Source organism: Macaca fascicularis, chromosome X (genome assembly GCF_037993035.2).
Source record: "Macaca fascicularis isolate 582-1 chromosome X, T2T-MFA8v1.1".
NCBI lineage: Eukaryota > Metazoa > Chordata > Mammalia > Primates > Cercopithecidae > Macaca > Macaca fascicularis.
The window spans coordinates 38,061,159-38,086,984 of NC_088395.1; the positions used below are offsets into that span (position 1 = coordinate 38,061,159).

The following is a 25,826-nucleotide window of genomic DNA, read 5'->3' on the forward strand; positions in this document are numbered from 1 at the left end:
CAGGAAATTTTGGAATAATATTATAAAAATGTTGTAAATCCACCGCTTTGGAAATTCTTTGTCAATATAGGTCTTTTGTATAATGAAAGCCACATAACCATATATATTTTTTGCTAAAAATGTGTATTATTTGACAGTCTTATTGGATAACTGAAAGCAATACATTATATGATCTTATTAGAGAGTCTTCACTTTCACATAGGCAAAACCAAATTCATACAGCATAAACAATCTCAAAACATTACCTTTATTTCTCATTCTCCACAATTCAGACCATAAGCAGGAGTGATCTTGCCTTTGCTTATACGAGGGAATAACCAGTAGCTAAAGTATCTGATTTTCTTATGTTCCTACTTTTGGGATTCATGACCCAGGCCTTGAGTTACATTCAGAAAAAAAAATCTTAGAGCTGATAATTAAATGCCAATACTGTATAGCATGTTCTAATCTAGACCAACAGTGCCTTGGATTCACTTTAAGTGACTGGAGTCTCTATGCATTTACAGTACTTTTTAAGCCAAAATAGAGGTGAGTAAAGGTCACATTTATGCAGTCAAAGATTATTCTTTATATACAGAAAGGCAAAAACACATTATGATGAAGACAGTGGACTCAAATCAAACTTACTTGGTTCAGTCCTGGCTTCATGACTGCCCATGTGACCTTGGGCAAATTATTTAACTTTTTATGCCTTAGTGTCCTCAGTTGTAATATAATCATTGGATGTAGCTTATAGGTCTGTGGTGAGGCTTGAATAAACATTGTATACATGGCTGTCAGCATTTTATCTGGAACATTGTAAGCTCTCAGTAAATGTTAAATGGTATACATGTGACTTGGGAGTCCTTGTATTGCAACTGACAGAAACTCCAGCTCATACTGCTCAAAATATAAAGGGAGATTATTGGCCAGCAGTGATTAGGCATGGCTTGATCCAGATGTTCAAATCTTATCAAAGTCTTGGAATTTCTTGGTCTCTCTTTTTAACTTCATCGGCTTCATTTTCAGGTTCCATGCAGTATTGTCCTCCCTGACTAGCTCCAAGCATGCCTCTCTAATGACTACAGTGGCTGAAAGCCTTTCATCTTTGCATCACACTGTTCAGAAGAGGAGAGAGTTCCTCCTCCTCCAACAGCCAAATCAGCGCATTGGGTCTGGTTCTCCTAATTATAATTCTATCATTTGCCTATTCTAAGCTAATGACTGTGGCCAGGGAGGTAAGATGCATTAGGGGGCTTAAGACAATCAGAATATACCCTGGTTCTGAAGGAGGGAACAATAGCGTCCTTCCAGTCAATTTCCTGGAAATAGTTGAAGGACTTTGCTGGAAGGATATGTAAGCTCTCCTAGACCTCTCCCAGGCATCCTTTGTGCTTAGAAATCAGCATTTTCCTCAGTAATCACTTCCACATTGTCGATGAGTGATTCATAGCCTATCATAAGAGGGAAGCATCTCTGAGTCTTTCTGAGCCTACTGAAGGTAGAAAAGTTCGGATCGCATTCACTGTGGAATACCATGGGCCCTCTGCCAGATCCTCTTAGGTTCCTAACCATGTCTGTTAGGAAGTTCGCCGCAACAGCCTCCACCTGAGACTCTCTTTAGAAGACTTCCCTCGGGCTACTGTAGCTTTTTGCCTACATAGGCAGAAAGCCAGAAGTCCTGGGAATTTTTGTACCCGCTGCCACGTGACAACCCTTCATCAATAACTGATAGGTGGGGGAGTATGAAGGCCCACTTCCCTTACTGAAAGTGGGGAAAAGCTCCAAAGTGTTACGTATAGTACCACCTCAGGTAGAAGCTACCTTCCATGGAATTTTGCCCAAGGTTAGACTCGTCCCTGTTCTGCTTCCCATATCGCTTTACTGGTTTCTCTAAGAGAACTTCCTTAATAATTCACTTGCATACAAATCTTCACCTTCGAGTCTATTTCTGAAGAACCCAACAGAAGTTAGTATCTCTAACCTCTGCCATCTTCCTCTGCCCAGCTTCCTCTGTTCTATATAGAAGAAAAGCTGAAGACTCAGACGTGCTTAGATACCATGTCTTCTGAAAACGCGGAGGACAGGCACAAAGGCATGCTCTATAGGCTGCCTTGTGCTTCATTAGTGGCTCATCCTCAGGCTGAGCTGGGCTCTGTGTGGTTGGTTATCAGCCAGCTATGTAAAGTGGCACTTCAGTTTCAGTTTCCTGCCTTGGTCATTTCAATGCAATTGTCACTCCAGCAGCTGCAGATGTAGTATGAGCAGCCTTGGAGACTTGACGTTTCTTGTAGATTATGCAGTTGAGAAGGTGAAACGTGAGTTACAGGGACTGATTTCCCTAGTAATAGGGGATCAGAATTAATAATCCTTAATAATTCAGAAATACTGACATACTTCTGCACTAGGAGTGCCAGAAAGGCATGGTGCCTTATTGCTTATTGACTCTGTTAGCGAAGGTTCCTCAATATCTATCTTTGCATGGGTTAGGTCCTACAGTGCAAAGCCAGTGAGGAGGCTGGTGCAGAGAAAGAACTCAAGATGCCAAACGTACTGTAGTTTCACAGTATAACTTCCATTTTACTTCATGGTATGGGATTATTTATTAGCTGTAAATCATTATCCTTCTGAAAGTCATGTCAGGTAGTTAGACAAGAAAGTTTTATCAGTATAAATTGCCTTTCAAGCCTTCCCAGAGTGTGCTATTATAAACCAAGGACATCTGAAAATCAACAACAAGATTAAGTGATTTTCCAAAGAAACATTCTCTTATTCTGCCTTCAGGCAGAGAGTAAATGTATGTTCCTTCGGAATTATACTTAGATTAAAGGCTCTCTCTCTTTTTTGGCAGACTTTTGTCTGTAATTCCTTACTCCATGTTACACCTGTAAATGCACTGGGAGTCTCTTCCTTACTCCAGTGGAAAGTGGACCTCTCTTTTTTTCAGAAAGCAGAAGGTGGTGGGTGTCATCTGCTTATTTCACATCCCTGCTCAGGTAGTCTCAGTGGTTCCCTACTGCGTTTGGATATGGCTTGAATGAATACTAACCCTCACCCTGGCACTCAGTGTTCTGTTGAATGGCCCAGCCTACTATAGCAGCAAAAGATGTTAGTTCTCTACCCATCCCCATTTTCTTGCAAACAGGGCTCCCAATTGCTTTCACTCCCACCAGCCAACCTCTGCCAATCATTGTAGGAGAGGAGCCCTCGGGCTGCTAGAGAGGGCTTGGTTTGCAGGCCAGAAAAGCCAACATAGCCTGGGTATTTAAGTCTCCTGGGGGTGAGCAGATTCTTGATCAATGACTGGTGGATTAAGGAGCATCAATACTCCCACGTTCTTGCCTCTGATTAGAACAGCTCTGAAGCGTGATCTGTCACATCTCCAGAGTACCCCTATGGGACTTAACAAAAGTTACTCTCCATGGAACTTTGCCTGAAATCACATCCTTAAACCTCCTTCACTTTCAGTCCCCCTTCCCCAGTACCCTTCCTAGTAAAATACTATAACTTAAATTAGTGCCTTAGCATCTTCTGGGAAACCCCGAGTTGACACCTTATTTCCATCCTCCTTGCTACTATCTCCCTGTACACACTCCCCCGATCACATTTGACTTTCTGTCAGTCCCTAAACATATTCTACACAACCCCCATCATATTTTGCTCTTACTGCTTTCTCAACGTGGACTAACCTTCCCAATCCATCTTCATCTGTCATCATGTCTCCCATCCTTTAAGGACCAGGCAAGAGCCACCTGTTTTTCCCAATCCGGATTAATCTCTCTCTTCCCATAATAGTTTCTTTTTACTTGTGTTGGAATAACTGTCACCATTGAACTTTCTGTATAGTCGAAACATCTTACATTGAACTTTCTGTATAGTAGAAACCCTCTTCCCCTAGAAATTACCACCAATAGTAGGTCAGTTAATAGACAACATCACAGAAATCACCCACATACAAACACACACACTCAATGCATTTCTTTTATTTTTAATTATTTTGAACTAACACATAAAAATTGTATATAGTTATCGTGTAAAATGTGATTTTTAAATATGCATATATTATGGAATGGCTACATCAATCTAGTTAACATATACATTACTTCACATAGCATACTTTTTTATGGTCAGAACACATAAAATTTGCTTTCTTAGCAATTTTCAAGAATACAAAGCATTGTTATTATTAATAACTATGGTCACCATGTTGTAAAAGAGATTCTTCAAATTTATTCCTCCTATCTAGCTGACATTTTATTTTGTTTGGCCAACATCTCCCCCAGTTCTGCCCACCCCCAGCCCCTGATAACCACCACTCTACTCTCTGCTTCTATTAATTCAACTATTTTAGATTCCACTATTTTAGATTTACATCTATTTTAGATATAAGTGAGATCATGCAGTGTTCATCTTTCTGTGCCTGGCTTATTTTAATTAACATAATGTCCTCCAGATTTATCCACGTTGTTACAAATGCACATGACAAGATTTTATTTTTTAAGGCTGACTAGTATTTCATTGTGTATATATACCATATTTTCTTTATCACTTCATCCATTGATAGACAATTAGGTTGTTTCTATATGTTGGCTATTGTGAATCATGCTGCAATGAGCATGGAAGTGCAGAGATCTCTTTAAGATACTTATTTCATTTTATTTGGCTATATACCCTGTAGTGGGATTGCTAGATCATATATACGGTGGTTCTATGACACTCACTGTATTTAGTCCTTTTGATAGTAGCCATTCTAACGGGTATAAGATAATAGCTCATTGCGATTTTAATTTGCATTTCCCTGGTGATTAGCGATGTTGAGCATTTTGTCATACATTTGTTGGCAATTTGTATGTCTTCTTTTGAGAGATGTCTATTAAGATCCTTTGCCCGTTATTTAATTGGATTATTTGTTTTCTTACTATTGAATTGCTTGAGTTCTTTATGTATTTTGGATATTAAATTATTTAACTTAAACTATATCAGATGTATGATTTGCAACTATTTTCTCTCATTCTGCAGATTGTCTATTCACTCTGTCAATTGTTTTCTTTGCTCTGCAGAAGTTCAGTTTGAGGCAGTCCTATTTGCCTATTTTTGCTTTTGTTTCTTGTGCTTTTAGGGTCATATAAAAAAAATTTCCCAGACCTATGTTATGGAGCTTTTCCCCTGTGTTTTTCCTAGTGGTTTTACAGTTTCAGGTCTCATGCTTAAGTCTTTAATCCACTTTGAGTTGATTTTTGTATATGGTGTGAGATAATGGTCCAATTTCAATCTTCTGCATGTGGATGTTCAGTTGTCCCAACACTGTTTACTAAAGAGACTGTCCTTTCCCCATTGTGTATTTTTGGCACTTTTGTTGATAATCAATTGACCATAAATTTATTTCTGGACTCTCTATTCTGTTCCATTGGTGTTATGTATCTGTTCTTATGCCAGTACCATGCTGTTTTGATTACTATAGCTTCCCAATGCATTTCTTAAACATTTATTTTTAACTTAAACCAAATAAATGTACATTCATTTGCAAGTCTTCTAATATAGAGACAATTAATTTTGTTTGAATTTCATTCAGTAAGTAAAATTCTGCCATATATTCCTTGCATAAATTCTCCTCCTAATGCATCATCATCAGCAGATTCAAATTTGAGTTTTTTTCCCAAATGAAACAAGAACATAAGAATACTTTCAAAGTAAACTAAATGCAAATTCTTCTCAAAAATTTATGATTTTTTCTAACCTTTCATAGATTCAAGCCCACATATAATCCAACAGCAACTTTGTTTTCAAATCTTTAGTTCTTCTAAAGTATTCAACAGAATTGTTATAGTAGCAGCTGTCTTTTGCACTCATCAATTTATGTGACATTAAACTATATAATTACAATCACAAATATGCCTGGCCTAAAGAGCTTGGGGGACTAACTAACGCAGCTGACTCTCAGTGTGCATACAATTCAACTGATGGGAGCAGATGCATGTTCTTTGCAGGAAGGATTCTGCTATTCACTAGGGATGAAGAACACTAATTAAACCGATGAGTCAGTTAACTAAGTGTGAATTAATAGATCCTGCTACTGCAAATATGTCTACTACATAGACTGAAAACTCATTGAAAGCAGGGTCTGTCTTATGTGTCCCCACAGCACTTAGCAAAGTGCCTTATAAAAATGTAAGCATTCCATATGTGTTGGTAGAGTTGAATTGAATATGATTGGATTCTGCTAACTTTTTCTAAGTAATAGTTGGTTGGATAATGACAATGGTGTTATGCCAGGAGAGGGTGTTGCTTAGGAATTTCCTGGCAAAGTATAAGTATCAAAAATACCCTAAGACATTAGACATGTGCAGACTGCAATATGACTCTCCACTTTAATTTTTTGTATGTGATTATAATGCTACAAGCTTCGTCATTATTGTGTTCTCCTTTCATAAGACTTGAGGTCTATATTTATACGGGGTCAACAGTATATTTTAAGCTAAAAACCAATGGAATGTTGGTAAATCCCAATAATGCATGTTTTTGATCTCTAGTAGCACACTGTATATTAGTATGTGATTCCTACACATATCACTTTTTCCTACCCGAAGATCTCACTCAAAAAGCCAACACAGCCTGCTCTGGTTAACTATTGCTGTATACCGAACTACCTTAAACCTTCGTGGCTTACAGCAAGAATTTATTCTCTCTCATGATTCTGTGGGTTAACTAGGCTCATCTAGGTAGTTCTCACGTAGGGTTTATCGTGCCACTGCAGCCAGATGGTTGACTGAGGCTGATGTCATCGAGAATCTCAACTGCATTGATTGTTCGAATTGACTCACTTCCATGTCTTACACATGATGTTGACTGCTGGCTGGAAACTCAGCTAGGCCTGCCAGCTGGAGCACCTACGTGCGGCTTGTCTCTGTGGCTTGGGCTCTCTTAGCATGGATTCCCAGAGGAAGCATTCAGAGATATCCATTCCAAGAAAGAAAGTAGAAGCTGTCGATCTTAAGACCTGGACCCCAAAACTGGCACATTGTCACTTCTGCCATATTCTATAATACTAGTCAAAGCAATCACAGAGCCCACTCAGACCCAAGGAGAGGTCACAAATACCCCATCTCTCATTGATGACAGTACCAAAAAAGTGGTAACCATCTTTAATCTGTCATAACATCCATTATTATTTTCTACTTATGATACTCACCTAAACTAAAATTTACTGAGATTGTCAAAACAAAAAGAAGAGTCCAGTTACAAGGAACTTGATCTAAAATAATCAGATTAAATATTAGATGGATAGTCTATTTTACCATATATTCTCATTTTTGCCCCCGGTAAGAAGGTTGAATAAAATATTTCAAGCATTTTTCCCACCCTTACTAGTAAGTTTTACTATCACCAGCAGGAAAGAAAAGGGAAAGTCAGGCAAGGATTCCTTTTCTTTTTAATAGTCTCAGTATGTTTAATTTTTTTTTACTGTTTATTTGCTTATTTATGCCAAGTCTTGAACAGTCTCTGGCTTAGCTATGAATGGGCTAGGTTTCTGAACTCTCATTCTGCCCTCTCTGAGAGAGCAGTTCTCTGCTCTTGACTCAGAAGTCAGATCTCTAAAGGAAAACCTTAACAAAAGTTTCCTTTCCTGCTCTACCTGTGAAAGAACTCAAAGTTCAGTTGACTCAATGGCAAGTGGGAGACCTATGGAACAGAGGTTCTGGGTGCATGTGCACATTGATTTTCTTTAATTTGAACTTTATATTTTGAGATGATTGTAAATCTACATGCAGTTATAAGAAAAACTACAGAGAGATCCCATGTACTTATTACTTGATTTTCCCCAATGGTAACCTATAGCAAAGCTGTACTATAATATCAAACCAGGTTTTGCTTAATTTGTTAAAGGCAGGGCCTCACTCTGGCATCCAGGCTGGAGTACAGTGTCAAAATCATAGCTCATTATAATCTCAAATTTCTGGGCTCAAGCTATCCTCCCACCTCAGCCTCCCAAGTAGCTGGGACTACGGTGCATGCCACCATGCCCAGCTACTTGGGGTCTCACTGTGTTGCCCAGGCTGGTCTCAAACTCCTGGGCTCAAGCGATCCTCCCACCTACACCTCCCAAAGTGCTGGGATTACAGGCATGAGCCACTACACCCAGCCACAACCAAGATATTGACATTGATATGATCCACCAATTTTATTCAGAATTCCCAGTTTTGTACTCATTTTTGTGTGTGTGTGTGTGTGTGTGTGTGTGTGTGTGCACGTGTGTGTGTATATTTAGTTCTATGCAATTTTATCACCTTTATAGGTTTGTGTATCTACTACCACAGTCGAGGTACAGAACAGTTCTAATACCACATGTGTCCCTCAGGTTGACCTTTTATAACCCACATCTAACTCCCTCCCACTACTCACATCCCTAACTTCTAGCAACCACTAATCTGTTCTCCATCTCTATAATTTTGTCATTTCAAGAATGTTACTTACATAAATGAAATCATAAAGTATATGTCATTTTAAGACTGGCTTTTTTTCACTCAGTAGAATTCTCTAGAGATTCAACTTGTTGCATTTATCAATAGTGTATTCCATTTTTATTAATGAATAGTATTCCACGGTATGGATGTACCACAGTTTGTTTGACCATTCACCTGTTGAAGGAAATCTATGTGATTTCCAGTTTTTTACTATTACAAATAAAGCTGATACAAATATTAGTATACAAGTTTTGTGTGGATATAACTTTTTCATTTCTCTGGGATAAATGGCCAAGAGTGCAATTTCTGGTTAGATGGTAGTTGCATGTTTAGTCTTACGAGCAGCTGCCAAACTGTTTTCCAGAATGACTCCACCATTTTACATTCCCACCAACAATGTTTGAGTGAACCACTTTCTCCATGTTGAATTTTGATTATATGAATTACCAATATTGCTTTTAACAGTTGAAGACTGGCAGCCCCATGTGAATCAAGCATTATTGCCTACTTTTCCCTTCTTGATCACTTGGGAAAGCCTTAAAAGACATCAAAGATGACACGGAGAAGTAATTTCTGGAGGTACTTTCAGTGGCACTTTTATTCCTGCTTCTTCACATTCCAAACTATATATGTAAACTCAGTGATAGGTCCGGTCATCAATGCATCACAGGTGCTCAATATCTATTGACTGGCCAAATATAAGTTATATGTCTTCTTTCAAATTCCTTTTACTTAAATGTTAAAGGTTATATGTAAATGCCTTCATAGAGTTTTCCAGCCTTTCTTTTCTCTTACCTAAGGCATCTCTTAAACCAATGAGAGCCAACAGAGTTGAAATGGGAATGGATTGTCACATTTATACCACCAAGTAAATACTGCACATTCAAATGTGGACTACAATACTAAGCAAATCATTCATACTCTTTCAATTTACTTGTTTCTCCTTGGCCAGGTGGAGTTTGCTCCTGATATTGGCCTTCAATACAAAGGAGAGCTGACAGTTGTTTTACGTTACATTCCCCCGGAAGAGAATCTGATGCTTCCGCCAGAACAACTCCAAGGTAGAGTAAAAATCAGTGACTTTGATCAATGACATTCTGTTTCTAGAAGTGTGGTAGTAGGAATCAGGGATTGGTTGCATTCTATGTCTTTCATATTACACAAACAAAACATAAAGGATTAGGTGTCACTGTCTTTTGGGGAAAGTTGAGATGTGTATACCGTATATGGAAGAACGCAGGATTCTTACAAGGAAAGGACAAAATTCATACTTAGAGATCAGACTTGGTGGTCAGATTTGTTTTCTGTTAGTCCCAAAAATATAGGATCTTCCCCCAGGGCTGGGGGAAGGCAGGCTGCTGGGAGGCAAGCATAGGAAACTGCTCCATGGATTTATGACATTCACAACTATTCAGGGAGTCTTGATGAAGAAGTTGTTCTAGAACACAGGATTTAAAGGAATAAATCAGATGGAGTCAATTTACAAATCTCTCTTCTCCTTTGTATTAAACTGTTATTGCATTGCTATAAGAAATACTCAAGATTAGGTAATGTATAAATAAAAGAGGTTTAATTTGCTCATGGTTCTGCAGACTATGTAGGAAGCATAAAACAGGCATATGCGTCTGAGGAAGCCTCAGGAAGCTTACAATTATGGCAGAAGGTGAAGGTAGAGCAGGGGTCTCACATGACAGGAGCAGGAACAAGAGAAAGAGAGAAGGTGCCACATACTTTTAAACAACCAGATCTCACAGGAATTCACTCAGTATCGTGAGGACAGCACCAAGGGGACGGTGCAAAACCACTCATGAGAAATACACGCCATGATCCAATCACCTCCCACCAGGCCCCACCTCTGATAGTGGGGATTACATTTCAACATGAGATTTGGGTGAGGATACACATCCAAACTATTTTGCCCTTCTTTTACCATCAACTCTTGCAGGCAGCCTCCTCTGTCCTCCCATTGACTATAACTCTTTTCAGTGTGAGCTTGTGCAAGTAACTCACTATCTCCTGACCTCAATTTCCTCACTTCAAAGGGTTGTTGTGAAGAATAAATAGGTTCATATATGTAAAGTGCTTAAAATAGTACTAAATAAACATGTTGGTTGTGGTACTGGTTTATATCATTCATGTTGAACGTATTTCATAGAATAGAAAAGTGAGGTGGAAAAGAAATTTCTCTCACCCTAAAATGTAACTGCTTGGGCTGTAGCCTCTAGAGCTGACTCTGACTAAAACTGACTATTTGTAAGACTAAACTATCAAAGGGAGTTATGGAGTTTTCTCTTTCGGAGTTGTGGTGTGTGTATATTGCTTTCATCATAGTTATTTCTCACTAAGAGCAGGAATGGTGCTCCGGAAAACTCTTAGGCATTCCATGCCTTTATACCCTGTGAAAAGATATGCTTTGTAAGGGAGTGTTTAAAGTTTTAAATTTATTTGTTCATTTGTTTCAACAAACACAAATGAAAGGCCTATCCGGAAGGAATCCAATGGGGGCAAAAATGGTTAAATGAATAAAAATATACAATAATGTAAAGGCCCAATTCAGTCAGCAAATGAAATATATCTTTTTATATGATCTTTGTAAATTTTGAAATGGAACCCATGATTTTTCTATTTTTTTTTTCTCTCTCCCTACCATTCCCTCATTTTGGTGGCTGACACAGGAAATAAGACTTTTAAAAAGGGAAAGAAGAAGGAGTCACCTGTAATCTCTGGAGGAATACTAGAAGTGTTCATCAAAGAAGCAAAGAATTTGACAGCAGTGAAGTCAGGAGGCACTTCTGATAGCTTTGTGAAGGGGTAACTTTGTTTTAGCCCTTTCTGGATGATACTTAATAAGAGATGAAATGATCTGTGATCCATAAGCCAGTGGTGGCTGTGAACCTTCCGTGTTCTGTTTACTAGAAGTGTATGGGTGAGAACTACCCTTAAATGCTGGCTCTTACATCTAAAACAACACAAATGTTGAGGGAACTGCTGATTCTAGCAGTCACTCTGTTTCCAACATATTTCAGGAATTCCCATCATTCTTACTTTCAAGACAGGCAACTTTTTTCTGTAAGATTCATTTGTTGAAAAAGTGGAAAAAATATGATTTTCTAGGTGTAATGTATTTTTATTGTTCATTATTATCATTTTGTACTGGCAATGTGCAATGATACCCAAAATATCAGATCCTTGATATTTTTCTCTCTTGTGGGAAATTGTAAAAAATAGAGATGTCAGAGCATTCTTGCTGGACTTATCCACTGTCGAGTGCTTTGGAGAGGCTCCAAGACCACCTGCTAGACATTTGTGCCCAAGTTGTGGAGCAAAGGGCAGCTTCTTGAGGGAATGCAGCCCTTAAAATATATACTCTTGCCCAACTCTAGGCAACTCAAACATCAAATCCCTTTTGATTTCTGACTATTGGATATTTTTATCTTGGAAATTGAAGAACTAAGACTGCAAGGTTATTTTTCATTCATTTGAACACACACAAAAATGCACATGTGCCAAGCACCAGGTGCTATGCTTTCAAAAATGAATAACATATTATCCCTGCCTTCATGGAACTCCATAAAGCACATAAGGTAAAACAAATTCCCATGATGCCAGACCATGAGGTTCATTCTTTGAGTCAGATGGCAATATTGTTCCTCTTCTCATGCTGTGTTAGAAAAGTGTATTTTTTCCTACAAAGAAATGGTTTGGGTTCACTCTCACATGTTCTAACTTTGCCTTTTTGTTGTTTTTTTTTGTTATGTTGTTTTTTTGTTTTTGTTTTTGTTTTTGTTTTTGTTTTGAGACAGAGTTTTGCTCTGTCGCCCAGGCTGGAGTGCAGTGGCACCATCTCAGCTTACTGCAACCTCCGCTTCCCAGGTTCAAGTGATTCTTATGTCTCAGCTTCCTGAGTAACTGGGATTACAGGTGCGTGGCACCATGCCCAGCTATTTTATTTATTTATTTATTTATTTGTATTTTTAGTAGAGGCGGGATTTCACTACATTGACCAGACTGGTCTCGAACTCCTGACCTCAAGTAATCTGCCTGCCTCAGCCTCCCAAAGTGCTGGGATTACAGGCATGAGCCACTGTGCCTGACCACATGTTCTAACTTTGGTAAAGCCAGTAGTGGGGAGAAGCAGTTCTGGGGCCTCCCCATTGGTGAGTGTGTGTGCCTGAATCCTGGCACATCTGCCCTTCACTCTTTCTTGCAGTATATTTGAGCATAGAAGAAATGCTTTCTTTGGATACTGCAGTTACAATTTGTGTCATTAGCCCTACCATCCAGTTTAAGCCTGTGCTGCTCACTGTCTGGTGGAATGAGGAGATGGCTCCCAACCCGTGGCCACATTGTGACCTTGCGGCGCTACTTGACTTCTTCTGGAGCACTATTCACTTTATCTTGTGGAAAATTTATAAAGCAGAAATAATAAAAGACTATTTTTGTTCTAGAAAGAAAAACAAAAGCCAGTAACTTTCTGGTAAATTCTATCTATAATAATACTTAAACATTAGGCTGATTCTAAAAAGACATGAGATTTTTTTTAAAGACAGTGAGGGAGCAAGAATAGACCCTCTGTAAAGTTTAATAATATAAAATATATCCATTAACAATATTTCTGGCTGTGAGCCAAAAGAACAGTGGCTTAAACAAGACTAGTTTTTTTTTTTCTCTCTTACATGTAAACAAAGACTGAAGGTAAGGTCTCCAGGGCAGGTATGGAAGCATCATGATTATCAGGGACCCAGGATTTTTCCATCTCATTATGGTATCCACCTAATGGGTTAGGATAGCTGCTCATGTTTCAGCTATCCCATACAAATTCCAGCTGACAGGACACTTTCCAGATGTAAGAAGTAGTTTTATAAGCACTGCTTCTTATATCCCAATGGCCAGAACTCAGTCACATGGCTATTCTAGCTGCAAGGGAGGCTGGGGAATGTAATCTTTATTCTGGGCAACACTGTGCTCAAATAAAAACACAGAGTTTTTTAGAGGAATGTAAGGAGAGAATGGATATTAGGAGATAATCAGTCTCTGCTTGGGACATGAAATGAAATCTTAAGTGACTGAATGTATCTTCTTTATTGTAAAGTCATTTGTTTGTAGCACTTTTCATTTTTGTTCCATGTACTAATTCCATATGTACGTATGTCTTCTTTTCTAAAGTATGCTCCCTGAAGGGGGAAAACAGCCATTTTTATCACATACCTAGAGCCTCATACAGTGTTTTGACCATAGTCGAGAAAACCTAGGATACAGGTGTTTTATTTGAAGAGATTTCAGGAAACGCCAGTGAGGAAGTGGAGAAAATGAGACAAGGAAGAAAGAGAAGTTGATTAAAACATATATTAATGGGCAGGTTACCACTGTGGGCAACTGCAACTTGATTCCATTGGGGAAGCAGTGAGGAACTCTGTGGAATATACCTTAGGATTGTCACTTCGAGGGACAGGGAAGCTGGGGAATTATCCACCAATTTCTCAAACTCATCAGTTAAAGGTTGCCCCAGGGGCATTAAATTCCAAGTAATCCCAGAGTTTCCTGCACATAAGCTGAGCCAGCTAACACAATATCAGATAAATTCCTTAATTAGAGGAATTTATTCCTTGTGTCAAAAGACACAAGCACTTGAGGTAGGAAGCTGAAAGCATATCAGGAACTTCCCATCCTGCTGCAAGTCAGCTCCAAGGAGGGCCAAAAAGATGTGAAGCAGGGCATACAATAGTGTCTATTGCAGGAGGTATTTTCTTTTCAAGATGGAAGGAAGGACGAAAATAGGATTAGAAAGGAGAATGAGGGCATTAAAGTCATTCCACTATATAAATCCAGATTTAAGCATATAGAAGCCTGGGAAGAAAAATCAGATAGACACATCACACTTGCGTGCACATTGACATTTTCTGTCTGCTGTCTTACTGATGGTTTGATTGTTTTTCCTCCTGCAGCTACCTGCTCCCTGATGATAGCAAAGCCACCAAGCACAAAACTCTGGTAATAAAAAAGAGTGTTAACCCTCAGTGGAATCATACATTCATGTTCAGTGGCATCCATCCCCAGGATATAAAGAATGTTTGCCTAGAACTTACCATCTGGGACAAGGAGGCCTTTTCCAGCAACATTTTTCTGGGAGGAGTTCGTTTGAATTCTGGAAGTGGTGAGGGATTTGGGGACCCATAGGGATGGTCTGTGACTGGGTCCGTTTGGGGGCACTATTCTTGCAGGTGTGATGTGCAGTGGATATACATACGTAGTTTCAGCTAAATCCTGAAATTACCACAAATGCTTCATTCCTTTAGCTAAGGATCTATTCATTGTTAAAATACAAATATAACTACAGTACCTTTGTATCCTTAGGCTAGAAGATTGGAAGATATAATGTTGACATTCAGTCCTTTCATAGACTAACATTTACACTTTAGTCTAAGTGAATTTTAAGTACTTTCTTGGACCTTGCTTCAGATTTTGCTCAGAAGATGATTACCAAGACAGCACAGCCTTCTGATAGGAGGACAGCGACTTTCAAGACCAACATTACTTCATCATCTTCTCAGTTCTGTCCAGCACTTGCAGCTATTATTCATACTGGTTGAATTGAAAAGAAATCATTTTTTCATAAAAATAACACCAATGTTGTTAAAAACAGATCAAGGAAACCCACCACTGGTGCCACAAGACACAACTGTAACAGGGTGAATTGGAAAAGGGATTACAGTAGTAGAGCACGTGCAGTCCCCCTAACTCTCATTATCCCATAGCCTAAGCCAGACATAGATGAGACCATCTGCATACACCATGGTAAATATTTCTGTTGAGGAAGGTCCTATCACTATGATAATTACTTATTTATAGATTAAGGGGAGCCAAGAATATCTATACCACTAAAAGGAAAACTCCCCAGGTCAGAAAAGTGTCCTTGTTAGAAAAAGAGAGCCAAATTCATTCCATTCTTCTGTCATGTTAGCACAGTCCAGATGAACCAGCTCTCTGCTAAAGTAGGGAGGAAGTGAGTCACCAGGGCCACCCTGATTTGCCTCATATGGCCTAGGCATTAGAGAATAGTGCAGGCTGCAAATGATTGATTCAATTCTAACACCACTCACTATATATACTAAGTGAGAACAAGCCAGTAAAAGGTACTCTGGTCAAAAGGCCCCCTCAGAAGTTGATAGATGCCTTGCAGGAGAGAAAAACATTTCATGTGTGACATATAATGTTCCCATTTCGTTTCTTCAGGTGTGAGCCATGGGAAGAACGTGGATTGGATGGACTCTCAGGGGGAAGAGCAGCGCCTTTGGCAGAAGATGGCCAACAACCCTGGAACTCCTTTTGAGGGTGTACTCATGCTTCGTTCCAGCATGGGAAAGTGTAGACTCTAGAGGGACCAGTTCTCCAAGAACGAGGCCACCAGGGCCTATCTGGCTGTCTTTTCCTACCAGTAGCAAACTGAGACCTGGGATTCTGCTTCCCTGCCATTTCTCATCTGACAGTATTGGGACATGAAGGGAGAGATGTCAGTAGTATGAACATTTAGGGTCTTGTTGAGTGCCTAAAAAACATATATTTTCTTCCAATCAGGGCCTTCTTGATTGGATGATAGAAAGTGTACTACTCTGTCCTGTCAACGAGCAAATTGTGCAAAGGTTTATAGGGTTTATACCATAAAAGAAATGGCACAAGCTCATTTGAAACGACAATTGAGATTGGGGTCCTCCATTTGCTAATTATAAGTTACTTTAGATTTTCTCAAATCCTTTGAAGAGAAAGGGGACCACTGAGAAGGTAGATCACTTGAAAAGTTAGAAGAAATGATACTGGCCAACTGTTGCTCACCCTAGGAATCCACATGCTCTCAAGAAGGCATTGTGGGGATGGTTGCTTGAGCAACGGGGTTGTCCTGTTATTGCAGCAAACTTGTGGATTAACCAAGTAGTATTTCAAGATGGACTGACAGGGCTTTCTATGATTACTATATAATTTATCATCTAAATCAGTTTATTTTTGAGAACAAAGAGAGCTAAATAACTACATCAGAACAATTGATGTTGATTAGAATTGACCTGGGAAAATTGGGATGTAGGGTTACCCTACTGATGACCTAAGAGAGCTCTGTTGTAAACATTTATTTTATAAAATGTTCTAAGCCATTAACTAAAGGGGAATGAGAAATAATGGTCAATTGATGTACCTTTTCACATTGTGTTCATTGATGAGACTAGTTTAATGAAAAAGGAGGTACTCTACCTGCTATTTTACTTCTGTTTCTCTTCTGCCCTGTTATGGGAGAGAATCAAGGACTCCATCTGCTCTCTCCCCCCTTGTCTTCTCCTTCGTTGAGTTTTTCTTATCTCCTTTTGCAGTGGTTAACCATTGTCACAATAATGCTGAATGAAAAAAACACACCAAATGTCAGTGGCTTAAAATGACAATCCTTTTTCTCATAGTTCTGAAGACTGGCTATGGCACCTCTGCTTCCTGCTACAGGCCTGAGGTTCTAGGTTGGCTTCTTATGCCTCATCCTCTTTGAGCCCAAGGGATAGCCAGAGCATCTGGATGGCAGAATTGCAATAGGATGAGCCCCACTGCTCGGGTACATTTTCAGCCCCTGGTTGTGTCATGTCTACTGATATCTCATTGGTCAAAGGAAGTCAGATGGCCAACATGAAGAGGCAGGGAAATATGCACTGCCCACAGTGATGCCATGACAAGAGTGAGGATGCAGGAAGGGATGAAGAATTGGGGCCAACAGTTCAATCTACCATATCTTCTCTCACTTGGAATTCCAGATGCTTGAGCCACGAAACTTAGATGCAAAGAAAGTTAAAGCTAGAAGGAACCTCAGGCCCAGTTCCTCATTTTGCAGATTCCAAACGTGAATTTCAGAGAGCTGAGATAACTTGCCCAAAGGCCATATAGAGGCTGTGACTAAATCTGGACTTAAATGCAGGCTATCAATCTTAGGCCAGTGTTCTTTTTTCACTACAGTCCTTGGCATAATGCTATGCTTATTAAGGTGGATAAGAGGGCATATGTCAAGAAATTTGAAGCAGAGTCCGATTACTTGAGCATGAACATACCTGACCAAGGTATGTTCTGGAGTCATATTCTAGCCTCTGAGCTCATTTTTTTCATATGAATTCATATAAAATCCTCGAAAGTTTAGACACTGAGTTTTAGTAGTAACAGAGCTAGAATCAGCTTCAGGCTTATTTCTGCTAGTTGTTCCATATTTCTAGATTTCCTCTTGAATTTTGAAAACTGATTTAAGAATATATTTAGTATTATTATTAGTAAGGGAATAAGCAATCCAATTTCAATTTTATTCAGAAATAGGTCACCTAATTCTAGAAAATGGTTATTAGTCTAGTGTCGCTTAGCAAGGTACTTAAAAGAAAAAACTGCACATATCCCTGTGCTGCACTTCTTAAAAACAGAAAACAAAAAGTGTAAGATCATCATTGCTTCCCACATAGGAAAAATAAAATGTCTTCAGACTTGATGTGACTCATTCTGTCTTCAATTACATTTTTAGGGGAGGTAAGAGGGTGGTGATGGTGAAATCTGGAAGCATATCTGGAATAGACACAACAAAGTGGATTTATTCATTAATAATAAATATGAAGGCTGGGCGCGGTGGCTCAAGCCTGTAATCCCAGCACTTTGGGAGGCCGAGACGGGCGGATCACGAGGTCAGGAGATCGAGACCATCCTGGCTACCACGGTGAAACCCCGTCTCTACTTAAAAAAAAAAAAATACAAAAAACTAGCCGGGCGAGGTGGCAGGCGCCTGTAGTCCCAGCTACTCTGGAAGCTGAGGCAGGAGAATGGCGTGAACCCGGGAGGCGGAGCTTGCAGTGAGCCCAGATCGCGCCACTGCACTCCAGCCTGGGTGACAGAGCGAGACTCCATCTCAAAAAAGCAAACAAACAAAAAATAATAATAATAAATATGAAAAATAATAAATCTTAAAATTTATAACTTGAACTCAAGAAGAGCATGAACTTTATGTGTTCAGATCTTTGCCACACATAGAGCAACTCTCTGTATCATGATTTCATAAAATCCAACATCTAACTAGGTATTCCCATAATGCAAAACTCAAGTATGCAAAAATCTATCAGAAACCTATTGGTGTTGCTCTTGGAAATAAAAGGCAAAAGTTGGGCCGGGCGCGGTGGCTCACGCCTGTAATCCCAGCACTTTGGGAGGCCAAGGCGGGCGGATCACAAGGTCAGGAGATCGAGACCACGGTGAAACCCCGTTTCTACTAAAAGTACAAAAAATTAGCCGGGCGCGGTGGCGGGCGCCTGTAGTCCCAGCTACTCAGGAGGCTGAGGCAGGAGAATGGCGGGAACCCGGGAGGCGGAGCTTGCAGTGAGCCGAGATTGCGCCACTGCACTCCAGCCTGGGCGACAGAGCGAGACTCTGTCTCAAAAAAAAAAAAAAAAGGCAAAAGTATGGGCTAGAACTACAAATAGTATTTTTAAATATAGGTAATGCATGTGAATGGCACAGAATTCAAATAGTTCAAAATCGTGAAAAGTTAAGTCTTCCTCTTTCCTGTCCAATTCTCACTGTCTGCATGGCACCACCCTAGTCCAAGCCACCATCACCCGTCTCCAAGATTATTGCAGCAGTCTCCTAACTGCCATCTATGCCACCAATTTTGTCCTCCCTCAATCCATTCCTCTTACTGTGACCAGAGTGATTTGTCTCAGCATGTTATTTTAAAATGTTCAAATATACAGAAAAGTTGAAAGAACTTTATAGTGAACACTCTCATATCCACCATCCAAATTCAGCTCTGCCATTCGCATTTGACTATACTTGTTTACCATTATTGATCTATCTGTCCATCCCCAGAGTGATCTGTAAAACCCTCCATGGCTTCCCATTGTGTTGAGAATAAAATATAAATTCCTGCTCATGGCCCTGCATAAGATGGTCACTACCAGTTTCTCCCAGGCCATGCCGCCCCTCCCCTTCTCTTCAGTTACAGAATTCATTTTTCTTCTTCTCAGTTGTGCCAGGCTCTATCCCACCTCATGGCCTTTGCCAGGAATCTTCTTGGTCCATCTTTTCTTCAGCCTGATTCCCATTAGTCATCCAGGTCTATAATGTTACCTCCTCAGGGAAACCTTCCCTGATGACTCTCTACTGAACCAGGTCACAGCAGCCTGCCTCTATTTCCCCTTCAGTGCACGCATCACAATTATAATAAATTATGAATGTAATGAGTCCTTTAATATCTGTGTCTGTTTCCTCCCTGCCACATCCCTACAATGTAAGATTCGGAAGGGCGGAGACAATATTTATATTTTTTACAGCTATATCCTGGTCCTTAGCTCACAGTAGGTAATCAAAAAATATTTGCGGAATAAGTGAAAACAAACTAATGTAACACCATAGAATATTAGACGTAGGCATCTTTAGAAACCACCACTTCTAACTCCCAATTAACAGATAAGGAAACTGGGGCCCAATTAGATCAAGAAAAATCTCTGATTTCGTTTACTGATTGGTCTTTTAAAAGCCACCTTACTATAGTCGCCATGCTGTGCAATGACACAGCATAATGACTATACTTAAAAATAATGTATATTTCAAAACAGCTAGAAGAGAGGATTTCAAATGTTCTCACCACAAAGAAATGATAAATATTTGAGGTGATGGATATACCAATTAGCTTGGTTTACTCTTTCCACAGTGTATATGTGTATCAAAACACCACATTGTACTCCATAAATATATACAATTGTTATTTATCAACTAAAAATAAAATTAATTTTTATAAAAGCAACCTTCCAACAAGTACTGTAGTTACAACCCTAGACTGTTGGGCCCAGCTTGTCTCAGCATAGATCAAAGCACAAAGTATGCTTCCAGCCCCACATGTCAGCTTATCAGAAGAAGAGACCACAGCCTTGCATGGAACGTCCTACTCCTTCTTTGAAGATCTCAACTGTCATTTTTCCCTCAGATAAATCAAGTTGAAAAGGGACATGGACAAGTCTAAAACCCTGATTTTATCCATGCACACATAAATAACACATACAGGATGTGGTAGATTCATTCTGTTAATCAGCTCTCCTTTCATTTATGTTGTTATTGTCGCTGGACTCATCAGGATGTAGATTTTCCAGGCCACGAAAACACCATAAACAAATGTATTTTGAAGTAACCTCATACTCTTGGCCTCTTTTTCCTTAAGAAATGTTCACAAATGTATGGCTAATAATCATTAAGTACTTAGGTAATTAATGAATGAATTGAGCCCACCTGATTCACAGTCATATTAGTCTCATCGTTACTTACTGCTCCAAGGTTTACCTTTGGTGAAGGAGGAGAAAACCATGGAAGTAATTAGAGTAAACCCCACCTTTAGAAGCAAAGTGTAATGAAATATCAAGTCCTAGAAGCATCTGAAAGTGAGAACTAGTAGCATTTTGGGCTGTGATCAATGTTTGTTTTTCTCCCATGTATACATTTCACATTAAAGTGAACATTGTCTCTAGAAGTTGCCAGAAGGGTTTTACTCTTACAATAGTGTCATGTATGGCCTCTGAAATTAAAGAAAAATAGGAGGGGAATGTTCATACAGGCAAAAGTACAACAAAAATTAGATCTGGAAAGGTTTGAACAATAGCCAGGAAAATTGTACTACATCAAGGATTCCAAAGGACTATCTGAATCATCTGGAGTATGAACTGAATACATTTATTCCAGAGCATTGCTCCAAGCCTACTAAACAAAATCTCCAGCAATCCCAATCATTTTAATCAAGCTTCTTGGGTGAATCTAATACAAATGGATCACAGTTTGAGGAACACTGCATTTGAGGACAAATTATATCAACTCTATTCTTCGAATACTTGTGGGTAATATATTTATTACTTTATATATTTTATTATTTTATACTTCATTGGATTAGATAATAAATATTACAGAAAATATTTAATTTCATGAGAAGAAAAATTGGTCAGTTTCTTAGTCTACAGATTATGGAACCTGCAAGCAAACCATCTTTCCTCCCCTTTCTTCAACACTCTCTTTCAGTGTAATGACCATCTCTTTCTATGTCTCATTCCCTATACCCCATGTCGGGAACATAAAACCTGCCAGCCTCACAATAATGTTGTATAGAGTCATGTTCTTTATCTACAGAAGGAAATTTACCATGCTGTCAAAACAATTTCCATAGAAACGTAAACTGCTATTGTCGCTATGAGTAATGCATAGTGTTTCAAAGATTAACAATTGTTCCTCATTTAGTTCACTAGAATTTATCAAAATTTTCTGGGGGAGGTTTTTTTTACACTTGGAAAACTAAAGTCGAATATATGGTTAGTATTGCCTATAAATGCCAAAACACTCATATGGTAGTAGTAGATCATACTTTTCTCTCAAGTATTTCAGCACAAGTAAAGATGTGTCTCTGATTTCCTTTTACTCTGAAGGAGACAGAAATTAATACAGCACATAAATCAAATATTTCATTATAGTAATTAAAGCAAAAGTTTAAATAATTGGAATTTTCTAAAAAATGTCTTCTTATAGGAGGGCAGAGAACTAGGTAGATATTTAAATCTAAATATTTTATTTTTCCTCTTTATTGTGAGATACATTTACTTTGGGGAAGGATTCCGATTTCTCCTTCCAAACATTTTTTCTACTTAGTCAATAGTTCATTTTGTCTGTAGAAACTTGAAGTTCATTTGTGCAAATCCACAGGAATCGGTAAGTCCCAATAAGTAGACTTATTTTTAAACCTTTCTCCTTTGGAAACAAGGAAGGAAGCCATTCCATCACAAAGCAGTCATGGCAATCATTCAAGATTGAACCCGTAGTTGAAATGATTGGGGATTGGGTATGTATATTTGTTTCCATCCTTTCTTAGTATTTATTATTCATAAATGGACATTTTTAAAGAGAGATCATTGGCTTTCAGTTGATTTGAAGAAAGAGATACCTGGACTTTTCCTTGGTCTTTACTTTTGAGTTCCCCGCCACCTCCATTAATTTGTCTTCCCTAATACCTAAATATCTTCTTACATTGTCCCTCTGGCTGATGGCGTGCACACCAGAATCTTAAGAGATGCCCTTCATGCTTTTTTCCGCATGGGCTTATGGAAATATTATTCTTCATTTTCAGCTCTTTCCTGTCACCTCAGAGCCCAACTCTGTTAGAGGCACTTGCTTGCAAGGCATCTGAATGCACAGAGCCAGGCTGAGGAGGGGGCTTCTGGGGAGCTTCCCAGGGTGCCAAATTATAAAGGGTGCTAAACATTCCTGAAAATGTACTGAGGTGGAGAGCTCCTCTCAGGAAGAATATAGTATTAGCGGGAAGAAATAATGTCTGCTCGAATAGATAGATGGGGTGAGGAGCTCATGCGTGAAGAGCAATTTATGGCTGATAAATTGCCTCCTAAGACAGATCTGTTTAAATGTGGGACTTTTGTTTTGCTGAATGGGGCATGCAACCTTGGGCGGCACAGGAATTGCGAAGGACATTGGGAAAAGGAACATTTGCCTTCACTGGGGACTTCTTTCAAATCCCTTCCACCAGGCAGGTCCACCTGAAAATATGTGTTGTACAAATTCTTAAAGAACATCTGAGAACTGCACCACATAATCAGCCCAAGTATTGGCCCGGCTCTTTGAATGCACTAGGTCTCCATTCCTGGATTGAACATAGTAGTCATGAGGAGAGTTTCTCTCTGGGACCTGAAGATAAGTTCAGGGGTTTAGTGGGCTGGAGAAGGAAGACACATTTTCAATATCTAAGAACATGTAAAATCACTGGGTCGCTGAAACATTGGAATGGGGGCTCTTCTTTGAAAGGAATAAGGGATAATTTTCCAAACTGCCATAGAGTGGGTCACCTACACGTGAGTATGTTCGTTTCTGCTTTGTCATGGCATTCACTTGCTTCCGTTGCCAATGTACTCTCCTACACTCTTGTTCTAATAGGAACTTGGTCTCTTTTGTTTGTTTGTTTTTAGTTAGTAGACTTTATTTCTCAGAGCAGTTTAGGTTTACAGAAATGTTGAGCAGAAAGTACAAGAGTTTCCATATACTGCCTTCCCCCTGAGTTTCTCCTATTATTAACATATTGCATTGATGTGGTACATTTGTTACAATTGATGAGCCATATTGATTCATTATTATTAATTAAAGACCATACTTTACATTAGGATTCACTCTTTGTATTTTAGTTCTATTAGTTTTGATAAATTTATAATATCATATATACACAATTAGAGTGTAACACAGAATAGTTTCACTGCCCAAAACATCCCCTGTGATTTAAACCACGGCAACCACTAGTCTTTTAACTGTCTCCATAGTTTTGCCTTTTTTCAGAATATCATATAGTTAGAATTATGCAATGTGTAGCCTTTTTGGGTTTGCTTCTTTTACTTTTCAATATGGCATTTAAAGTTCCTCCATCTCTTGTTGTGACTTGATAGTTCATTTCTTTTTATTGTGGTAAGAAGACTTAACGTGAAATCTACCCTCTTAAATTTTACGTGTAAAATATAGTATTTTTATTTGTTTTTAAATAGAGAAAAGGACAGAAGAACTCTGAGGAAACAGTAACAATTTTTTAATTGTTAATTTTTCTGTTTTTATTTATTTATTTATTTATCCTACTAGATTTTTTTGTTATTATTGGCGACAAATAACTGTTCCTGTGTGCTTGTCTTGCCACGTTTACTAATTGCTTGTCTTAGCATGCTACTAATTGCAAAATTAGTAGCAATACTTAAATACCTAACATGCCTACTTCTAAGCTTCTGTATGTAACATGCATCCCAGGCAAAAGCTTTGTGCCACCCTGAACTTGCTGCAAATTGGGATTCTTTTCACTAAATTCACTTTCCTAATATCTCTAACATGTTCTGAGTTATTTCTGAGTTCTTTTTTTAACTTTTATTTTACATTCAGGGGTACATGTGAAGGTTTGTTATATAGGTAACTTGCATGCCACAGGGTTGGTGTACAGATTATTTTGTTATCCCAGTAATAAGCATAGCATTTGATAGGCAGTTTTCGATCCTCTCTCTTCTCCCACCCTCCACCCTCGAGTAGGGCCTGGTGTCTGTTGTTCCTTTCTTTGTGTCCATGTGCACTCAATGTTTAGCTCTCATTTATAAGTGAGAACATACAGTATTTGGTTTTCTTATTCCTGAGTTCTTGAAGATGGGTTATATGTCACCTATCCCTCGTGTCTTTATACTTATTTGTCTTTGGAGGAAAGCACATTTGCTGAATTGACACACAGATTGGATTGGTGTCTGGTTGCTGTTTTAAAAATAGAATGATGTCGAACAACTCTTCTTGGTGCTCAGCTATTGAATCTGCCTTCCCATTTCGGTTTTGGCTCATTTATCTTCCTGTACGTCTAAACTCTGACACAATTACTCCCTTTGCCCTCCCCTCAATAAATCAAGGGAAGGGATCAGAAATGACATCTATCGAGCATCTACTATGTGTCAAGTACTTTACAAATTGTTACCTAATTTAAGGCTGTTTTTAAAAAAGAACTAAGAGGCTCATAGAGGTTAAGTAACTTGCCCAAGTTGAAAGATAGTATGTAATACAGCCTCACCCAACATAGAACTTCCCAGTTCAGATCCCAAAGCCCAATTTCTTTGCACTACACTAAACTGCAACCCAAATAGAAACCTTGTGTTTGTCATGAGCTGGAGATGTGCTTCTTAAAGTGGGATTCATGAACCAACAGCATTACCAGAATCTGGGAGCTTGTTGGAAATGCAGAATGTGGGGCCCCAGCCCATACCCACCGAATCACAATGCTCATTATAATAAGATCCTTAGTTGATTTGCAAGAACAATGAACTGTGGAATGCGTTGGTGTAGAGAAAATGGCAGAATTGATATTGACACTTGAGACTATCGCCTGTTAGTTGTAGCTGATGCCGACATTGTCCTAAGATACTCCCATTTGCCAGTCTTTTCTTTGAACCCCTTTTATTCCTTGATTTTTATTTCTTGGCATACACACGTGCTTGATTACTAACATCCTGTGTGTGTGTGTGTGTGTGTGTGTGTGTGTGTGTGTGTGTGTGTGTTCTCCTGTCGCTATCCTGAAGACATCCCTCAGCCAGGCAATCTGACTTTATTTCAGAGTCCTTGAAATGAAAGACCTAAATATTTTTTATTCTAGATGATTCTGATAACCTGCTAAATAGAATGAGGACCAACTGACTTTGGATACAATCTCTCCTAAACTTGAGGAGATAGTCCCTGAAAGCTTTATTCCATAGTACTAATCAAACATCTAGCAGGTATCTTCTATTTTCAATCAAGACTCAATATTTGTGTTGCTGCTGATGATAAACTGTAGAGAAAAGCATTTGGATA

The 25,826-nt window shown here is 38.9% G+C and overlaps 1 protein-coding gene across 15 annotated transcripts in view; it reads left to right on the top strand.

The window, feature by feature from the left end:
- The window catches only part of SYTL5 (synaptotagmin like 5), a 241,372-nt gene extending 223,435 nt beyond the window's left edge, over positions 1 to 17,937 (top strand). For all 15 annotated transcript variants that reach the window (XM_074029457.1, XM_005593281.4, XM_045384488.2 and 12 more), the window contains 4 exons: positions 9,394 to 9,502; positions 11,117 to 11,252; positions 14,387 to 14,595; positions 15,675 to 17,937. In XM_074029457.1, the coding sequence (XP_073885558.1) occupies positions 9,394 to 9,502; positions 11,117 to 11,252; positions 14,387 to 14,595; positions 15,675 to 15,817 (597 nt within the window). In that variant the 3' untranslated portion in view covers positions 15,818 to 17,937. The remainder of the gene's footprint in view (positions 1 to 9,393; positions 9,503 to 11,116; positions 11,253 to 14,386; positions 14,596 to 15,674) is intronic.
- The last annotated feature ends 7,889 nt before the right edge of the window (positions 17,938 to 25,826 follow it).